The sequence below is a fragment of the Mauremys mutica genome, chromosome 4, assembly GCF_020497125.1.
Source record: "Mauremys mutica isolate MM-2020 ecotype Southern chromosome 4, ASM2049712v1, whole genome shotgun sequence".
NCBI classification, from domain to species: Eukaryota; Metazoa; Chordata; order Testudines; family Geoemydidae; genus Mauremys; species Mauremys mutica.
The window spans coordinates 99,100,061-99,120,658 of record NC_059075.1 but is presented as its reverse complement, the minus strand read 5'-3'; the positions used below and the strand labels follow the sequence as shown (position 1 = coordinate 99,120,658).

At 43.0% G+C, this 20,598-nt stretch overlaps 2 protein-coding genes across 3 annotated transcripts in view; both read right to left on the bottom strand.

Moving 5' to 3' along the window:
• Positions 1-20,598, bottom strand: part of NRIP3 (nuclear receptor interacting protein 3) — a 45,099-nt gene that overhangs the window by 13,768 nt on the left and 10,733 nt on the right. For both annotated transcript variants that reach the window (XM_045015400.1, XM_045015399.1), the window contains one exon: positions 14,629-14,845. In XM_045015400.1, the coding sequence (XP_044871335.1) occupies positions 14,629-14,802 (174 nt within the window). In that variant the 5' untranslated portion in view covers positions 14,803-14,845. The remainder of the gene's footprint in view (positions 1-14,628; positions 14,846-20,598) is intronic.
• LOC123369615 (cilia- and flagella-associated protein 77-like) lies at positions 11,846-12,849 on the bottom strand. Its single transcript, XM_045015398.1, has one exon. It carries the CDS (start codon positions 12,709-12,711, stop codon positions 11,851-11,853), a length of 861 nt encoding a protein of 286 aa, XP_044871333.1. The 5' UTR covers positions 12,712-12,849; the 3' UTR covers positions 11,846-11,850.

The window sequence follows — 20,598 nt, the reverse complement described above, 5'->3', positions numbered from 1 at the left end:
CTGAGGGCATAATATTAACATGGGAATCAGAACAGACTTAAGAAGATATATTTTATTCTTCAGTTATCTGGAAGTTTAACTGATAATTTGGCCTTTGACTAAGTGCCTTGTTTAATATGCAGAGGACTACGTGACCTATTGAGCGAATGCAGAGGCCTTTCATCTCTTAACTCAAATTGAGTGTAGGTCACTTATTAAATGAGTGTGTCTTAATCTAATACCTGCCTTCTGAAATTGTTTTACATGAATCAACCAGCTGATTTGGGTTTGCTATACAGCCACTGAAAGGTGAAATTGGATAAGGCACAACTGTAGAAAGATGACTACACAAATACTGTCTATGTTCATATATGGTTTGGTCCAACTTAAACCTTACGCCATATGGCTCTTTTCCCTTCACTCTTCATGTCATCCTTCATGCTGTTCCTCACTTCTCTACATCCTTCAAACAGCTTCCCACTTCCTGTGCAACAAGCACCCCTGCCTAAATCCTTCCTGATAGCACACTGCTTTCCCAAAGCCTTTCTACGTTGGCCATGGGATGATACATATTCACAGAAGTTTAGAGATGAAAGTGACCTGTTAGGTCATCTAGTCCATGCCCCTGCCAATAGATGGTTGCTCCCTCTACATTTTTCTAATGAGCTTCATCTCACCACCAGTGATACATTCACACCTTCTCAGACCTCAACTTTTGCCTATTGGTTGTGCCTATATATTTGCCTGCATATTGTATATTTGCAAAGGTGAATATGACAGTGAAGCACCTAACTCCAATGGAATTTCATTTCAATCTGGGTGCCTAACTCCCCTAGTCGCCTTTGAAAATCTCAGCCTGTATTTTTTTGAATTAGTTTGCAAACTCTTTCCAGTGAAGTTCCTGTGTTTTAACATGTTCAGTGAAGCATGTTAAATAATAAAGGTTACAAGAGACTAATGTAACATGGCTTACAGATCGTCAGATGACATGGAAACACTCTCCTTAAACAAATACATTGTTGGTATTTCAGGTTCTGTTGTGGGGGCATAACATTTACAGAAGAAGTGAAACTATATTAGATGGATAAGAATCAGGTAGATATGGTAAAATACCTGCTGTCATTGAAACATGTCATCTCTCTTTTTTCATACCCTCAGCTTGGCTATCCTCTTGGAAGGGGAAATCTTTTTGTATTGAAAGGAAAATAAAATTCCTTAATCTGTGGCTGATGTTTTGTATGACTGGCACTCATAATGGCATGTTCTGTATAATGAGATAACATACTTGATTCTGCACCCAGCAGTCAGTAACAATGAAAGATTAGAACTCTAATTATGCTGCCTACATTATCTTCAAAAAAGTCATGGGGCCAGTTCTGCCACCCTTGTTTGTGGTGAGAACTATTTTATTCCCAGTGAAATCAATGGAACTAATTTCACAGCAGGGTATTACTTAATGTAAGTATAGGTGGGAGAACTTGTTCCACTTTTTTAATTGTATAGATACCCCACACTGTGGCATGAGGAAATCACTTAAGAAAAGAGTCCTCCCATTTAAAGCAGAACCATTAGGTATGAACCAGCACTGTGATCACAATGAAAGCATTCAAAATAGAGTCAGCTGCACAATACACCATTCTCTAAATAGAATGAGCAGAAAAACTCAGCTATGTTAGTGCTTCCTACAGGCAGAGGGGCAGGTGCTTTGGAGAAGGTTGCATGCCCTCATATCCTTGAATGTTTCCTACAGTACAAGCATGCATTTTTACAAGCTCTGAATCTGCACTTAAAATTCATCAAAGATGAGGATTAGATGGCTTATGTTACAGGTCCTGGGATAGGGAACGTTTCACCTGTAGGCCCTCAGCTCACATCCAGCCCAGATCAGCAGCGACTAGGAACAATAGGAGCTTCCAAACCTTCAAAGTTCTGTGTTAGTCTGGACACTTTCCCAAACCATCAGCTCCCAAACCACAAAACCAATTCCCGGTGAAAGAAGTTACTAGAGAATCAAGGGTGGGCCGTGCCTAGGAATATCATTGCCACCTTTCCTGAGAACCTCTCATTAATTTTCCAGAGTAACAGTTCAATGCACACGTGACAAGCTCCACCACGGGGCATCAGTGGACCTCGGATTTCTCATGCTAAAAGCACAAACTTTAACTGCTTGATCTAAAAAAACTAAGCTCCCCAGCTGGCAGCTCTACCATTCTTATTAATCTTTATATGGATCAGCCACTTAAGAGACAAAGACCTACACTATGGTAACGTGGGTTACAAGTGCAACCGGAAACATCTTTTATCAGTGCTAGTTCCTCTGAAGTCTGAGGCAAATGCTACCTTCAGTAGGACAAGCATAGCTTGTATGTTCCAGTGCATATGTTATCTAATAAGTTGAACAGACTCCCTTCAGCATCATTCTGTCCAAGGCTATTACTAATTAATTTGTTTAAACTTTGATTTTCCTTGACTTTCATGTGCAATACAGAGTGAGGAGTGTTAGTCAGAGAGATGAGTCAAATGCTGGAAACAGACACTGAAAATCAAATAACGGTTGCAAAGATCCTGCTGAAAAATGGCAGCCAGACCACTTAAGGAAAGAAAAAGAGGAAAGATCTTTTCAAGCTAGTTATCATATTCAGTGGTGTCCTCCCCTCACTGCATCTTGGCTGTGCACCCAGTAAAATGTTGAAAACAATTAAACTAGGGTGACCAGATGTCCTGATTTTATAGGGACAGTCCCGATTTTGGGGTCTTTTTCTTATATAGGCTCCTATTACCCCACACCCCGTCCCGATTTTTCACACTTGCTATCTGGTCACCCTAAATTGAACACAAAGAAGCAGTTTATTTGTTTTAGGTGTCATCGCTCCAGCCCTCATACTGAACTACACAGAGTTCTTCTGAAGAGTGAAACATTACACAGTATTCAGTGAGTGAAACAAATATGTTGTTATTTTGGTGTGGTCTGGGAGAGTAGTGATTTTCCTAAAGCATCGCCAGAGAGCTTTTTTGTTTTGCAACACCAACCAAAAGCCACAAGAAACCAAAACAAGACATGGGGCAGATCTGGGTCCCATTTTATCTCATTTCCCAAAGTTCAGGACTGGCTCCAATTTTGGTCCTTCTCTAATTTATATACAAAATAGGTGTAATTTAGTCATCTGCATTTCTCGCAGGCCCGCCCCACTGGTTTGGCTTCTGGCTCCTAAAAGGACAGGAAAACTCACAAACCAATTTAATTCAGGATACTGAAAAGAGAACCACAATGGAGAGTCTAAGGTCTGCCTATTCCTAGATAGAACTTGCTGTGTCCTACTTATGTCAATTGTGCCTAGATACTACAGCAAAGGGTTTCTGAGAGCTAGACAGAGTTCTTCTTATGTGGCAAGAAACTTCTCACTTCCAGCAAACCACTCAGCAAAACTCACTTCTCATACAGCTCATCCAGGAGTAGGTTTTCCCTTTCCCTCATTTTCTGTTATCTCCTATCTTCCACTTTCTCTCATCCTCGTGGTCCATTGTTATTTCTTGTGTTATCTGTCTGGTTTTGATTGTAGGCTCCGGGGAGTAGAGATCTTGTATTTTTGTTTTTCTGTAAGGTGCCAGGAACACACCTAAGGTAGTAGGATAATAATAATACAGAATCCCTCTTTCTAGCCATCTTTGAAACCTGAGTGTACATGCCTAAAGAACTTGATACTGTGGTACTGGTTACTGTTTTTGTTTTTAAAGCTTTAAAGAGTCAGATGGCATTGGGAACAAGTTAGCTGCCCTGGCAATTAGACAGCGTCATCTCCATGGAAATGGATAAGAACAAAAATTACTAGAGCAATTAGAAAAGCTGTTTTTATTTTTCTAATCTCAAAAACATCCTGTTGCATGTCACACCTGGGATGTTGAGCAATAGCTGAGTAGTACAGTTAGCCCCCACATATGGCCAATATGCCCAGCCAACCAAGCTAACCGACAAAAAACAACAAGAACACACAAGCTGTATCTTTGTGCTAACATTGGACATTTATGTAGCTAACAAGAATATCCAGAGCAGTATAATAGTAAGGCTTAAAAAATAAGAGCTTTGGAAGGGCTGGAAACCCTCATGCTTCGGGGCATAAGCCAACGTCTTCGCTAATGGGGGATTAGGAAGAAACTGGCCTTGGGAGTAGGGATATCCCATAGAGGCATACAACATGGCTTCTTGTACTTTCTTGTATCTTCCTGTGAAGCAGCTGGTACTAGCCACTGTCAGAGAGTGAACTGGACTAGATAGACCACAGCTTTGATCCAGTGTGGCAAGTCCTATGCTCCTATTGTCAAGTTATACTGCCAAAAACAAAACAAAACAAAACAAAAAATAGTTTTCTAATTTCAAAAATAAGTGCATATCTAATGCTTGTACAGAATAAAAATAAGACTGCATTTGTGTAAGGCTAGCACATGAATCAAAATAGTCTGCTACAGCCAGTGTCTTCCAAATTCATTGGGCCAGATCCTCAGCTGAGGTGAACTGGTGTAGCTCGATTCAAGTCAATGAAGCTATGGCAATGTACACCAGAGAAGAGTCTGTCCCAGCACAGTAACAGAAACAAGAAGCTGATATTATGGCTTTCTAGATGTTTTTAATGAGGACCATTATCTGTCATGCCTCTGAAGCATCCCGCTGCCATCTTTGAGAGACCCCATTTTGAGCATTACAATGGCTGAAATTGCATTGAATACAGTGTGGTGAGGCTGGAAAAGCTACTCAGGAACAGGGTGGATATGTTACATGGGTGATGAAATGGTGAACATGTAAAGTTTGGCTTGATTCCGAGTTCCCATTCAAATTGTGCCTAATGTATGAAAATCTGTAAATACCTCAGCCTCGGTACGGTGGCCTGTTACTTCTCATCAGGTTCCAGGCTCCTGCCAAAAAAAATACTTCACCATGGAGTTCATGGCTGGCAAAGCAACAAGGCCAAGGAGCTGCTCAAAGTGCTGATCTGGGAGCTCCTCCCAGTCCTTCAGAGTTGGATGGTTCCAGTATATGCTGAACAGAGGAAGGACAAACCACACGTGACAGATGTAACCCTTCTGCCCATCTGAGTTGGCAGCAACAAGGGCCAGGTTCCGTCTCTAGGGGTTCCGTTTCAATAACGCAATGCAAAACCGGCTCGAGCCCTCACCCAGTGACCTGGGACAATTACATACCACCCCCCTGGGTGCCTCTAAAAGGCAATACTTTCCCTCTCGCAAGAACGGAGTCTGAGTGTAGCAAAATCCTTTTAATAAAGGAGGGAAACAATGCGGCATTATGTTGGGGAAACACCACAAACAGGATTCATAACACAAACCATGAGCAAAAGACCCACCCCCAAGTAAGTTTGGCGGTATCCTTTTCCCCTCAGGGTCTTAAGTCCAACAACCCAAAAGATCACCCCAAAGTCCTAAAAGTCCAACAACCCCAAAGTCTCTGTCCCTGGTCAGTGCAGCCCCAGAGTTCAAAAGTTTATCTGCAGAGTTTTACCCCCTCAAGCCTGGATGGAAATGGGGGTGGGGAAAGGGGCACAGGGGTGTTAAGGGGCACCTTACATGGTCCGAGGCCAACTGCCCTGCCTCTCCGTGGGGTTCTGCTGCAGCCTTCACCACAAGCCGCTCCACTCCACCAGCCGTCCCATGAGCCACTCCAGCCAACCCACAAACTGCTCCACTCTGCCTTGCCCACCCCGCCCCATCCCGCTTCACTTGCCGTCCCACGGGCCACTCCAACTGTTGGAAAATGTTTTGCTAGCTTGGCAGTTGGTAGTGTGGGAAGCTAAGATGTTTAGGTTTTCAGGAGGTAGTGTGGGAAGCCTAAGATGTTTAGGTTTTCAGGTTGGGTTAATTAGGTTGTGAGTTTTGTTATGAGAAGTTGGCCTTGGCTAACTTCTCTCTAGCAGGCATAATAGGATAATAAATTTAGAAGGCTGTCTAGGATGATGTTACCCTATGAAGTTGTAGCAGTGCTTGTGTGTATTTTATTAACCAATTAGCAATTGCTTGCTTGCCTGCTTCAAGTGTATAAAGATGTATGCTGGAAAGAAATAAATTAACTCTTGCTATCCAATCATACTGACTGTTGAGCATCTGTCCAGGTCCGTCTGCAATGCGACATCCAACCATCCCACAAACTGCTCCGCTCTGCCAGCCGCTTAGCAATATATCTTCAGGCTCCCCCACTAGTTAACACAGCACTCAGTGATCTCAGCTCTTAGTAATTTTAGTTCTTTAGTGATTTCAGCTTGTAGTAGGGGAGCCTCAGTGCTGGTGCACCATTGGCCCAAAGTGAATTCAGCTCAGCAGCCTGTAACTAGACTCTTAATGGAATCAAAATGAGCTCTGCTATTCAACAGTGGAGAGAGGAGGCAGTGCAATTGGTGTTTCAGGTCCTCAAGGAAGGCCCATACTATCAGGTACAAATACCTATCCCCTGCCTCTCTCAAGGCTCCCTTCATTTCAGAGTTAATATGCTTAGCATTCTGCCTAGCGATTTCTTTAAATTAACATGTACCTCCAGCATGTCATTACAAATTATTCCACATCAATTCTATGGCATTTTGATTTTTTTCTCTCTGAAAAATATTTACCTTTCATCATAGAGGGTGTTTCACTGGAGAGGTTTCTCTGAGCCCGATCTTGAGAGGTCACTGGCCACTACAACCCTCCAACCAAGCCAAAGAGAAACATACCAGCAAGTGCTCAATATTTCTCAGAATTAGGCCCTCAATGGAGAGGAAGGATGGTCTTGTGGTTACAGCACAAGACAGGGATGGCTGGACATCTGGGTTCAATTCCTGGCTTTGCCACAGACTTCCTGTGTGACCAAGGCATTTAATGTCTCAGTTCTCCTTCTGTCAAATGGAGATAATAGCACTTCCTGAGTCTGTCTTGTCTCTTTAAAATGTAAACCTCTAGGGTACATGCAGTGTGTAGCACAGTGAGACCTAGCTGGGGCCTTGACACTACTGTAAAATATGTGATCAGATGGAGGTACTTCATAAGCCAGCCCTTCTTGGAAATATCACAAAGTAGGTCATCTTTCTCTTCCCTCCTGAGGATTCGATAACAAGTCACAGACAGCCTCCAGTGTACATACATTGCCTGACTATTAACCACTAAGCAGAACAGATAAAGCTCTGTCATTTATAGTTCTGACACTGTACAAGCCTGAGAACCATTGTTTCTACTTGCTCAAAGTATCAGCCAGGCAGCCAAAGAGCGACTGGGTGTCTATGTAGCTGAAGGAAAGTTTATTAAAGAGCAAGAAAATAAACATGACCAAATAATTATAAAATGAATTTGCTAAATGTCACCTTTAGTCAGGTAGGCAAGGCTGCAACAGAACAGAACTGAGAAATAAACAAAGAAACCAAAAACCCCAACCCTTGGATCCAAGCATTCATAAAAAGCAAATAGTAGGAAAATTACACACAAGGCTCTAAATGCGACATTTCAGCCCCTATAGTATTTTATGCACCACGAACATCCCCGCTCACATTTCTGGCCTGCCTTTCACCTCTCGATCTCCAGGGGGCATCCCATCAATCAAGCAGTTCTACCAATCAAAAGGCCCAGTTGTCCCCTCATCACACCAGGCTTGGGGGACATGCAGAATGCTAGTTCAACAGCACAATCTCCACTTACTGTAATCCTGGGGTGGGGAACACAGCAAGGACTGGGCTCTGTGGATTGCAAAGGGGCCAGCCAGGGAGAAAAGTTGGAATAGCTATTGTCATAAACAGTTAGTTAAGGGTTAAGGTTTGTTTTTTTTACCTGTAAAGGGTTAACAAGCAGTACCTGTGAACACCTGACCAGAGGACCAATCAGGGACAAGATAATTTAAAATCCCTGTGGAGGGAAGTTTTTTTCCTGTGTCCTTTGTTTGAGTGACTTGCTAGTTGGAATTAAAGGAGTCCAGACGTCTGAATCAAGTCCTCTCAGAGTTCTGCAATAATTTCTTCTATTCAAGCTAGTGAGTATTAGAAAGGGAACTAGTATTTTTATATTGTTATTTCTGTATTTGCAATTGTGTGTTTTGCTATAGAATTTCTTTAATTCTGTACTGTTATTGTTTTTACTGAGAAAGAAAGGAGGGGGGATTCTCTCCAGAGATTGATAAGTTTAGACCCTGTGTATTGTTCCATCTTGGTATTACAGAGACAGTTTACTTTCTTTTTATTCTTTAATAAATCTTTTCTGTTAAGGACTTGGTTGATCTTTCCTTGGGTGAATTCTCAGGGAAAGGGGAGGAGGGAGGAGGAAGGCATCCCTCTGTAGTTGAATCCCAGTATCTCTCCTAGGAGAAAGGAGGCGGGAGGAAGCAGAGGAGAATGGTTTACTTCTCCTAGGTGTAAGAACTCCATGGATTTGGGGCTCTTGGGATCCCCAAGGATTTTGGGGAAGGACTGTGTCCCAATACACGTACATTATTGGCTGGTGGCAGCTTTTACCAGATCTAAACTAGGATTTTAGTTTAGGGGAGTCCATGCAGGTCCCCATCTTGGAACCCAACAGCTCTAAGTGGGGGTGAGACCTATGACAGCTATATTACAGGAAAATCAACACACACACACACACACAAGTGCTGTGGCTTGGGGGCAACAGATCAGAAGTCTCAGAGTACAGTTCTGGAGGGAATCATGCTCCCATGGGGGACAGGATGTCGTGGGAAGCCTTGGATCTGTATGCAGATAGCCTTGGCTACTGATGCATAAAGCTGAACACCCTATTTCTGGGAATGGGGCAAACCCTATCCCCAATGAAACAATTGAGAGGTAACTCTGCAAAACAAACTCTCCAGAGTGCACTGCCCCCTATTCAGGACAGGGAAAGTCCTGCTGGAAGGAATATAGCCCAGTCCTTAGCTCTAACGAGGTGCCAGAGGAATCAATGTACTTTTTTATTTCTTCACTTTTCTCCTCCCAATTTCCCCAGCTGTATTTGGCTTCTCACTGCCCTTGATAGCCCTCTCACTTCTATATGCGGCCCCTCACAGAATCAATCCCCTTGGGGACAGCTACTGAATCTATTCCCTTTTGATGCCATAATGCAGGTGTCCCTTCACCAACCCCCTTCCATTCATGGAAGCCCACTATTGCTGAATGCTGCTTGTATATGTTTTTGGAACTAAACGAGGCCCCTCCCAAATGTACATTTGTGCTCTCTTTGCCTCCAATTCCTCCTCCTGCTCCACCTGTGTCTCCCCTTAGACAGCCCCTTTGTGCTCTTCTCGCATGGTCATCTTCACACCTTCCCCCCTTCCACTTGGACTCAACTACATTTTCTCTGCATCAAACCCTGTCCCCTCTTTTTCAAATGCTCTTCTCCCTCACGGTCTTTCAAGGACAGCATCTGCAAGACTCCACGCTTTCTTCACCACCGCAAGCCTATAGCATCAGCTAATGTATCATCTCGATCTGAACTGTTTTGCCCGTGATTGAACTAGACTGTACTCTCCTGGAGGCAAGGCCTGTGTCGCTTTGTATCCTTTCACAGGGTTTAGCATACTGAAGTACTTGACAAATAATAATAAGGATCAGGGAAGTATTTTTAGTGCTGTTCTATCCCAGCAGCTAGAGTAGGGAAAAGCTAGGGAACTTAATTATAGAAATTTCCACCCTTGCCCAGAATCTTATTTACTCAACAGGGTCCAAATTACTCAACAGGTGCCTCTTCCCCAGCCCAGCCCAGCCAGAGCTGCTTCGGCTGGGGAGAGGCACCTCTCATCCAGCCCCAAGCTGCTCCAGTGAGAGAAGGCTGAGGGGAGTCCACTTTCCCCGCCGCAGCCCTGGGGCAGCCTACACCCCAAACCCTTCATCCCCGACCCAACCCTAGAGCCCATACCCCCAGCCGGAGCCCTCATCCCCCCGCACCTCAATCCTGGGCCCCAGCCCTGAGCCCCCTCCCGCACCGTAAACCCCTCATCCCCGGCCCCACCCCAGAACCTTCACCTCTAACCAGAGCCCTCACTCCCCACCCCAACCCTCTGCCCCAGCCCTGAGCCCCCTCCCACACTCCAAACCCCTTGGCCCCAGCCCCACCACACATCACCTCCATATTGCTGCACATAACAAAATTCATTCCGTACATGGACATAAAAAATTAGAGGGAAGACTGGTCACAGCGCCATTCAGGTTTGGCCCAGTGGCCCCTCCTTCATGGCAGAGGGGCCAATGGGCCAAACCTGAGTGGTGCTGTGTCCCCGTCATGAGGTCACAATGCCCGGAGCAGAGATCCACTGTTGCAAGGTGGGTGTAGGATGGGCTCATTCTCCAGCTACTGCAGCCTCCCGTCTGCACCAGGCAGGATTAGGAGCGAGGTGGTGGAGGAGCCATATAGGTAATGGTGGGTCACAAAAAAAAGACAAAATGCAGCTGCTGGGTCAGCTTAGTGAAAGTCTGCTCTGCTCCACACGCAGTTCTCAGGACTGTATGGTCAGGTGTATGTGTGGTCAAGACACCAGTCTGTTGGTCAGCTTTCACAGATGGACTTTTGGTGCTAGCAAGGATTCTTGCTCTATGGCTGTCTAGAGAAGGAGAGATGTCAGAGGGGTAAAACTGAACAGCGGTGCACAATAACTTTTGGATTGTGAGTCACAATTCAGCTGTTTGGGAAGAAAACCACCCAATTCATGAAGGTTTCCTGTCAATCTTCAGGCTTTCAATCAAAGTGGTGATGACAATGAATTAGTGGCAAATATATTTAAATATAATGTTATAAGTATTAGTTTCTCTGCCAAAATCCAATATGTGCTAAGATACAGTCAACCTTCAGTTATACAAATGAAATGGAGGATACAAAAATAGTTTGGATTCACTGGCTAGCAGGTGCCAGTAAATGGACATTTTTCACCGTATTTGATACCTGCAATAAAATAATGAACATCCAGATAAATGAGGTTTGATTGTATGGAAAGGGAAAAATACAGAAAAGAAATCCATATTCCTCTAACACACTTGCAGATGTCAGATTAAAATCACTGCCACCTATTATTCAGTGATTTCCTGTATGTAACACTATCATCTGTTAGAAGCAGGACCATTCTGATTTCATGCACGTTACAGGTGTTGCTGTTCTTAAGGCACCTTAAGAAGGCAAAAGCAGCTTGAAAGATTTACAGGTTTTCAATACTTCTGCGTGCTAGTAATTTATTAAATACACTAATAAACATTGCCCATGGGCGGTTTCACAGAGCTAGAAGAAGTAACTTGGGCCAAAAGGAGTTAATTCAAACAAAAGAATACACTGAAAAATGTTTGAGGAAGAATATAAAGAATTAAACCAGTTATTATTTGTGCATATCAAACTCCAAGGAAGAAAGAGGCTGCTGCATCGTCTGGAAGTATTGCAAAACTGTGTTATGTAATAAACATGTCCGGAAAAGCTTTCTGACAGCAGTCAAAATTAGGATGGCAAGGCACTATTGACCTGATTTTCACATGTGCTCAGCACCTCTGAAAATCAGGCTGTACAATATTAAATCTAGAGTTGAGGAGAACTGCACTATAATATTATCAGAGGAAGATTTGATCTGACTATTGTGGGAAAAATTCTGAGTTGTCATTAAAAATGTTCACCAGTTTGTAATCACGAGAGTGGATAACATCTAGCACCACTCCACCTTCAATCACCCTCTTTTCTTTTGGGTTGTAGTTTACCCCTTGTTTTTTTTGTTACCAAGGCCAGCAAAAAGCTCTTACAGACAATTGGGTATTAATATGGCCAGCCAGTTACCTGAAAAGCTATGAAGTATTTCTATATGTTTGATCACTGCCACTGTTCTCTTTCAGACCTGAAATGAGAATATTCTACTTTATTACATAATTTATAATAATTTAACCTAGCAAGTTTTCAGCTGCTTGTATAAATGCCCTGGGCAAATGTTCCACATCGTACTCCAGCTTCTGACTGATTGACTTTGAAAGCCTTCTCCCGATCTTCTTGGCTTGGGAAGGTATCGAGATGACGACCCACTTTCTCAAAGTGGGGCAAATGCCAAAGTGGGTCTGGCTGCATGGGCTCTTTGCATTTCTTCAGCATAGTGGAATACGTTTCATATACTTTCCCCCGCTGTCTTATTTTCTGTTTTGCCTTATGACGAGCTTCGGCTGCTGCTCGTTGTCCCTCCATCCAAAGCTCCTTGTACTTGTGCTGAAAAACATCTATGATAGGGGTGGACGGGCGAGGTGGCATTCCATAGGTCATGGCATCAGGGAGACGCGGCGGGTTCCTTTTAAAGCGACGGTCATCATCTTCCGGACAGCGGATGTCATGGGTTTGGCGGTACCGGTAGTGTTCCTTTGTTGTGACAAGACCAGCTACGACTGCTCCATGGTTCATGGCAACAAAATCACGCGGCAGCTCCTTTGTGGCCTTGCTAATGGGTTTCACTGAGTTCCAGTGGCCTATTGCTTCAGGAACTCCCCCATCGGTCCCACGAAGGGTTAGTCCATACACAAAATCAGATCCGGGCAGCCGTGTGCACCTTGAGCGAGTCTTTCCTAGCTCTGGCTTGAGGATGAGGTGGTTCTGGAGCATGGTGTCCCTCACTACTCCAGCTCTCTCGTTTTCCATCCCGGGCCGGAGCTCAGCCATTCTCAAGGGCAGTAGGGGCGGGGGACAGATGACGGTAGCACTGTGCCTCTTTTTCAGCCTCTGAAAAGGTTTTGGACTCCTAGATGCTTCCATTGCTGATCGACGAGAAACTAGCATAGATAGTTGCTCCCACTCTCTCTCATCTGATGAGGACAACTCAGCTTGTTAGTCCTGCACGTGTAACTTGAGGGTCTGGTGACATCACAAACATACAATCTGTATTGTTATGATTTATTAGGTCATCAAACCCACGTATTTAGTGCTTGCCATTCAGTCACCATTTACAGCAGTAGGAGGTAGATGGCTGTGGGTGAATTGTTAGTGCTCGCTGACGAGAAGGAGTGAAAACCCCCGCTGGAGCCAGCATGACAGATATAGCGATGGTTTGGAATGAAGGGACGGAATTTCTCTAGGTCTAGGGGAGTTCATTCCCACTCACTGGATGCTGCTAATCCAGCCCTGACAACAATGACTTGTCATCACTAGACAAGAATACTTCCAAAGAGCAATATTTTTCCTTCTTTTATACATCAAGTTATAACAATTGCTATTGTATGCATCAAAAAGCTTTCCAGACCAGGATACCTCAAATGCCTCTAAAAAGCCTGAATCTTTCCAGGTTACACATTTCAAACACTGACAGGCACTGATAGACATGGCACTAGACACAGAAATCAGCACACCTGGGTTCAATCCTTGGCTCTGCTGCTAACCTCCTCATTAAGAGCCATACTAAATCTCTCCGTGCCTCCATCTCGAGTCCCACCCTTTGTTACTATAATCTGTTTAGACTGTAAACTCTTCAGGGCAGGGACTGTCTCTCAGTGCCTACCAATACAGGGGTTTCTAGACTCTATCGTAATACTAATAATAATACCACACTGTTAGGCTCTTTATAAATGTCTAAAATAAATAATAGCACAATTCAATGTTGACTTGAAAAGCGCTTTCCAAGTCTGGACGCAGGTGGCCCCCTTAGGCAGGAATTTCTGAATTGTGCCCAAGTGTGGATTCTATGATGTCAAACAAATCTCTGTTGTGCACAATGCAGAGAACACCAAACTCATTCTTTCGGTTACCTATGTATAGATCTAAGGCAAAGTTTCCAAGCAGAAAGACTAGGTTAGAACAAAATTAATTTGCCAAAATAATAAGGAAGTTCAGCTTCTTCAGTTAACCTAGTGTGAGATATTGCAGCACTTGGACATACTGTATGTTATATACTCCAAGAGCTAGACTCAATGGGGAAGTGATATTCAGCTTTTACATTACATGTGGGGAGTTTTGTTCATTTACATCAGAACTTTAAATGTTCTGTTTTCTCTTTATTCCTATTCAAAGAAAGCAAGGAAGTTTTTATTTATTAGCTTTTAGAAGGAAGCCAGTTCTTCTGGAAATGGGAGGTGATGTTCTGTACTGTACACCATTTACTCAATAAGAGATTATCACAAATATATATTTATAGCCTGAATATGAAATCTAAATGAAAGGAAATTAAACTGCCTAGACAGAAAACATTGAGCAAAGTTTAATCTTAACAATTTTATAATTTTTAAATACCAAAGTGAGTCTATGTTTTACCAAATATATATATATATATTATATATATATAATATTATATATATATACTATATATATAATACATATATTATATATATAATATATATATATATATATATATATAAATAAATGTGAAGCCATTTTGATGTACTCCAATATAAAGAAAGCATTCTGTACTGGTAAAATTGTATCTATTTTGTTAAAATTGTTTTTAGGTCTGAGATACAGACCTGTAAAGGAGGTTAGTAGTGAAAAGACTAACAACCTCACCAGGAGCAATTAAAATCGTATTTCCACTTCCTTTTTCTATATACAAGAGCCTCATAGTCATGCTAATTTACCTCTGCTTCCACAGGCAACCAAGTTCATTATCCTCTTAACATAAAAACATATCTAAGGGGGCAGGGGGGAAAGCAATGCATGCCAGCCTCCGAAATATAATTTTTCCTTGTTAATTAAAAAAAATAATCTTACAGTGTCTTTGGAAGTCCCCAGTTTCTTCAGTCCATCCAGAGGTAGCAGATCAGCTGAATCCTTGTGAATAAACTGCACTGCCTGCTTCATTCTCCTCTGTTGTCGGAGAGATGCAGCTTCCCTCATCTCCACTTCCTTCCGACTAGGCTCGGTGAGGATACCTGAATAGAACATCTTTCAGTCTGTGTGCCTCTCACTCTCTGAAGACGTTACACTCCTGTATAAAAATGAGCAGTGAAATGATCTATTATCTGCACTTATAACTGAAGCCTCATGACGTTTGGAGACCAGCAGGTACTCCAGCCAGTGCAATGTAGTAAAGGAGGGGTTAGGCACATTGCAATATGCTGCACAAACAACATAGGTTAGTTCAGACTCAGTCTGGAGGAATAATCAGCATGCTTACTCCTCATTGGCTCCTCTGCAAGGGAGATCTGGAACGACAAAGGAACATTAGCCATAGGCTACCTGCCTTTCACACTACACACTGCTAGGAGACTCCGAGTGGGTTGTTAAAAAAATAAAATAAAGAAAGAAACATTTCACAAAATGAGAGTTTGCAAGTGGAACCAGTTTGTTTTCTAATAAAACAAATGTGGGTCTTTAAACAAAAAAAAAAGCCGAGACGTGTGCAATAAGCAATATAGGGGTGGCTCTTGAAAGCTTGCCAGGTGCCTTCGATAACTAAGGGCCATATTATGCCTTTAGGTTCTGCCCTGTGCAAGGGGTAATGTGCAAACTGCACTACCTAGAAGTAGCCCTAGGAGACATTGTGATTCAGTGACACCCCCTGAGGCATAACCACTCCCTTCTGTACTGAGTGAGCGGAGGAATCTGCTACAGCCCTTTACAGGTGACTGCTGATTGACACCATGTGGGAAAGAGCCCTCCCACACCTGCCCAGGTGGTGGGAGGGTTGAAGGGGAAATATGGGCACACAATTCCCTGCTCCCCCACCTGTACCTGGCGCCGTGGTCTGGGTAGGTTTCACGTGGCCATGCTGGGGTGTGTGGCCTGGCCTTACTCCCTGTGCAGCCATTAGACCCAGGCTTTTAACTATCTGCACTCTGATATGCTAAGTATCTGCAGCACTGGATGTGTGTCAGCTTATCTGTATCCATTCCTCTTATGAGAAACTGGGAAGATTTTAAGGACCATCACTATATGTGGATTTGTTTCAGTATATCCAAGGAGTTTCACAGGAGATTTCGCTTGCTGAAGAAAGACAACATGTTTATTATTATCAAAAGAGCCTGAACATTTAAACACTACAGTTTAGCCAGCCATGCAGTTTACATTGCACAGAACAGAGGCTGAAGACCAGAATTATTTTTAAATTTAAAATACTATTTTGTGTTTCAAAACATGAGTAAGTTTTCTGGTTGGATTGTACATAAGGAGGAAAAAGAGAGATATTTGCATGGTTTTGACCAAACGTCATTTTTTACTCAGTAATAAATATAATGCCTGTGCACGCACAGAAAGCATGAGGCAGGGCTGAAGCTTATGACACCCATCTCAATATTTAGAACAGTCTGCATGGGTTCCACACACTGTAGGCAAGGATCTTACTGTTTCATCATCTTCCACCTAAACGGAGCCTTAACTCCCTTGGGCCACACACAGGGCTTCATTCTCTCACCCGGGACAGAGCTCCTAACTCAGATTTTTATGTAGGCTTCATAGGGGTTTCACAAGTTTCTGTCTGTCACAGTTTACCAGCAAAAGGGAATGGGGGAGGCAGGGAGAAATACCCCAGAAAGTGACCAAAAATAAGTGGAGATGGGGTTAAGTAGTAAAAAAAACCTGACCCACCAGGGAAAGACAAGTTTATCTCCTCTTCAAGAAACTGAGCGAATTATTTCTTTAAAAAGAAAAAAAGGCAGGTAGGCAAACTGGCTGTAAAACACATCGGGCCAGATTCTCGTTCCGGTATTCCCGCTGAATAGTACCTCACCAGTAGTCTGATTAAAGTAAATGCACAAAGGTGCTACATAACGAGAGGAAGGGGGATCAGAATGTGGCTCACAGTGAGCCAGAGTGGGAGCAGCTGTCACCCATCCCTCCCCATTTACACCCATCCCCTTATATAATCAGTCTGGTTGCAGGAATGCAGCATTAATCTCACATTAATTTATATTAGCACATTTAAACCTTAATACAGATTCACTGCTAGGAAGGTGCTGAAGGCTAACAGGAAACCCTTCATTCAGGATAGCTCCCAGCCGATGACAGGAAGACCAACTGTGACTTATGATAGAGTGAGAAATTATCCAAACATTTACATCAAACCCGCCCCCCGCCCCACTGACATTCCATAAGCCATATGATTCAGAGAGTGCACAGATACGCTGGTTCCAAAGACATCGCCTCTCTTCCAAGACAAAGAGTGACGCTGACGTCGAGAGTCTCCTGGAGGCATGCTGCTCACGTCAGCGTACACCACTGCTCTGTGCTGATGCTCGGGAGGAGGAGCCCCTTGGATAAGCTCAGGCCTCTGAGCTCTGTAACCAATTTAGTACAGCGTGCAACTGCATAGTCATCCAACCTAAGCCACTTTATAACGTGACGCCAGGCTCCCGAAGAAGGGGAACTAGAATGCAGAATGCTCTGACGTGCAAGGCGGTTCTTTCCCATTCTTGACTGAAAAGGCCATTGAAGTGGGAACTGACCTGAGCATTCAGCAATTCTGTGTCTGTGCTGAAAGATAACGACCAAAACATCCCCAATGGGCAAAACAGCTTGAACACGGATGAGGACAAAAGCATCTTATTTTTCACCTTAAGTACTAGTTGGCACTCAGCCAGTTGATTAAATAAAGATGTTTAATGATCTCTATACCATCCCTAAGGCAAGAGAGGGTACAATAAAACAAAGGCTCATATTAAAAGCAGTGTGTGAATTCTATATAAAAGGAGCCACACTGCAGAAGCATTCTGTGTCTAGTTGTATTAGCAAATGCCCAGTTAGCACTGACTCACAGCAAGAAGAGCATCTGCATCAAAGCTGACCTATCAGGGGAGTACTAAAATAAAAGCTTCTACTACAGCTCCAAGGTACAGTTTACTTATTAATCTGGCAAACAAACAAGTCCTGCAAATTCACTTACGCCATCCACATGTTATAAATATACCTTACGCCAACAGATGAGCAGAAAATGTACCCAATAAGATCAAATCTTTGTGCTTTAGGGCAATTTATAGGATAAAAAAGGTCTTTGGATTGACCCCCTTTCCTAGATGTTAAAGAGGAGGAAAAAAGCAACATATTCTCTATGTAATCAAAATATGCTGTATCCAGAGCAGTACGTAAGTTTTTCCCTGTGTTTTTAACACACCGATTAGCTTTTGTTACAAACAAACAATCAACTCAGATTAGTCAAATGTATTCCTTCTTCCAAGTTTGGTATGTTTAAATCAGAAAATACTTTAGCAAAGGTCTCTTTCTGCTGGACAAAGGTGTTTCCATGGAAGAACCAGCTTTTATGGGAGTAAGGCCTCAAAGGGTACGTCTACACTGCAAACAAAAACAAGAGCAGCAGTGTCTCTTAGAGCCCGGATCTACAAACTTGGGCTCACACTATGGTGCTTAAAATAGCTGTTCTGGCTCAGGCTGGATGTCCCTTCTCAGGCTTCAAAGCCCAAGCCAGAACATCTACTATTTTTAGCGCATCTGTAGACCTGGGCTCTGTGACTTGCTGAAGTGGGGTTAGTTTTTCTTTTGTTTGTTTGGGTTTTTTTTTGCAGGGTAGACATACCCAAAGTTCATCGAGATCTTTCTCCCTGTTCCTGACTCCAAAGTGGCATGAAACCAAGGCTGCCATAACCAGAAGACTTGAACCAGGCTGCTATCAAACACGTTCTCTTCTAATTTTGGAGGAATTCGTCCCTCTTCTATGAAGCTGACAGAGAATCTGGCCAAAACAACGTGTGCCTTTGTATGGTGTGGTGGTTGACAAGCCTCCTAACATTGATTATGGGCTATTTTTAGAAGGGATAGGGAAGGATCCTTGCAGCTAGACTACAGCCTTCCCCATGAAATATTTTTCGCCATTTGCAAATGTGAATGTAAGTGCCCCACACAGCTCTGTGAATCCAGCTCCAGCACTTGCAGCAGCAGGTGCTTCCATTTGTGCATGGATTGTTGATGTGTGTAGTTTTCCCAGTGTTTGACAACAGTCTTTCTTCTGACTCATTTTCTCTGCTGGGGGTTTCTGAAAGGAGCTGCTAGGGACACAGTAACAGAAGATTGGCGGCTGATACTTTGATTTTCCTCAAGCAATGGCAGCTGTCAGAAAACAAAAAAAAAGTAATTTCACATCACAACCTATATCTAAAACTCGGCTGGAAATCTGGAAGTTTCATAGCTGCAGACATAGACAGGCTGCATATGCTGGAGAGCAAAGGCAGGCTGCTGGTGATGCTTCAAATATCAGCAGCCTGCGATCTGAAATGGGGAGAAGCCCCTGTGCCCTCTCCCACACCCAAGGCATTGGCCAGATTGGCAAAATCAAAGCCCAACACCTCTGCCCCCGGTCCCCAAGCCAGTCCCATGGGGAAAGCATGAGGGACGCCTGCTCTCTTCCTTTCAATGTCAACTTCACCATCATGCTTCTGATGTCCTGAGATTGTTTGTCCCAATTCTTCCGGATTAGGAGGTTAGATGGGTATGTGGATAATCAAGTTGCCTGTTTGCATTCCTTGCTGAAAAGGGAACTTAAGACTGAGTGAGTTTCACTCGGGGCTTGTCTAAACGCAGACGTTGCACCATGTGAGATGTTAAACCGATTTTGTTACACCAGTGCAATGCTGTGCATCAGTTTAAAGCTGTGCTTATATTGGTTTAGTTTGCACCTGTGCTTTATAGCTCACATCGGGGAAGAAAGGCTGGGGAGCTTTACTCAGACCCTTTCACATCTCCCCTCCCAGTGGCGAGTAAAAATGGACAGAGAGGGTGCTTGGTCTTCGTATGATTTTTCATCTCTCCTTTAAGAAACAGGGTGTTAGTAACAGCCACATCTTAAAGTGACTCTTGTCAAGATAAAATGCTGCAGGAAACAGAAGAATCCAGGAAAGAAAAGGACAGAGTAGTTTATACTGCTGGAAACTGAAGTGAAGGTAGATTGGAGTCCCAGAAAGAGCAATTTACTCCTGAAATGAAGACAAATTTCACAGAAAGAGACAGAGCGCAAAGTAAAGACTAGGAAATTCCACCAAGTGTAACCAGATGAACTGGAGTGGAGAAATAAATGATTCTGTCTGAGACAGAAAAGGGTCAGATGCAGTGTAATCACTCCAACAATTGAGATAATTCAAAGATTAGAAAGGATGTATTTTCTATATGGGTTTGTTACAAATGTTCTTAAAATTTTAGTTGTTTTTTTAATCAAGTAATAAGAAAGTTGATTATTTATGTTAAGAACTACAAAATCTATGGAGTTGGAAAATGCTATACTATAGGAAGGTATAAGCAGCATTAGGCCTCTGGCTATCAAGATTAAGAATTTCAGTTTATTCAGCCAGTAGCCATGTGTCACTACCTGAAATTTCAGTGGATAAACAGATAAAGTAGCTTCCAGAACTGGGCTAAAGAGCTCATTCACAAACATGAACATTCCTGTCTAGATAACTGTTCCTAATGGCAGATTTGACCATTTACCTTTGGCACAATTGGAGCCTTCTCTCCCTATCTTTTATACGGAACATTAGAGGATATAACTGGCGTTTGGTAGGCCACTGAGCAATTAATGAAAACTGTCACAGGAACCAGATACAGTGCAGATCCTTGCACAAATATAGGCTTTGCTCATCTTCCAATTTCATTTGACATACAACACTGAAAGATAGTTTATAGTTTCAGTTTTTTAAAAGCCAATCATGGAAGCAGAAGCATAGAGTTCATGATTCTAAGGAATGGTAGGAGGGAGAACAGCAAAATAAAGACAATAGATTTCAAGAATGCAGACTTTAG

Bases quoted from the DNA above. Each gene is read 5' to 3' on its own strand.
- LOC123369615 (XM_045015398.1), bottom strand. From the start codon at position 12,711: ATGCTAGTTTCTCGTCGATCAGCAATGGAAGCATCTAGGAGTCCAAAA.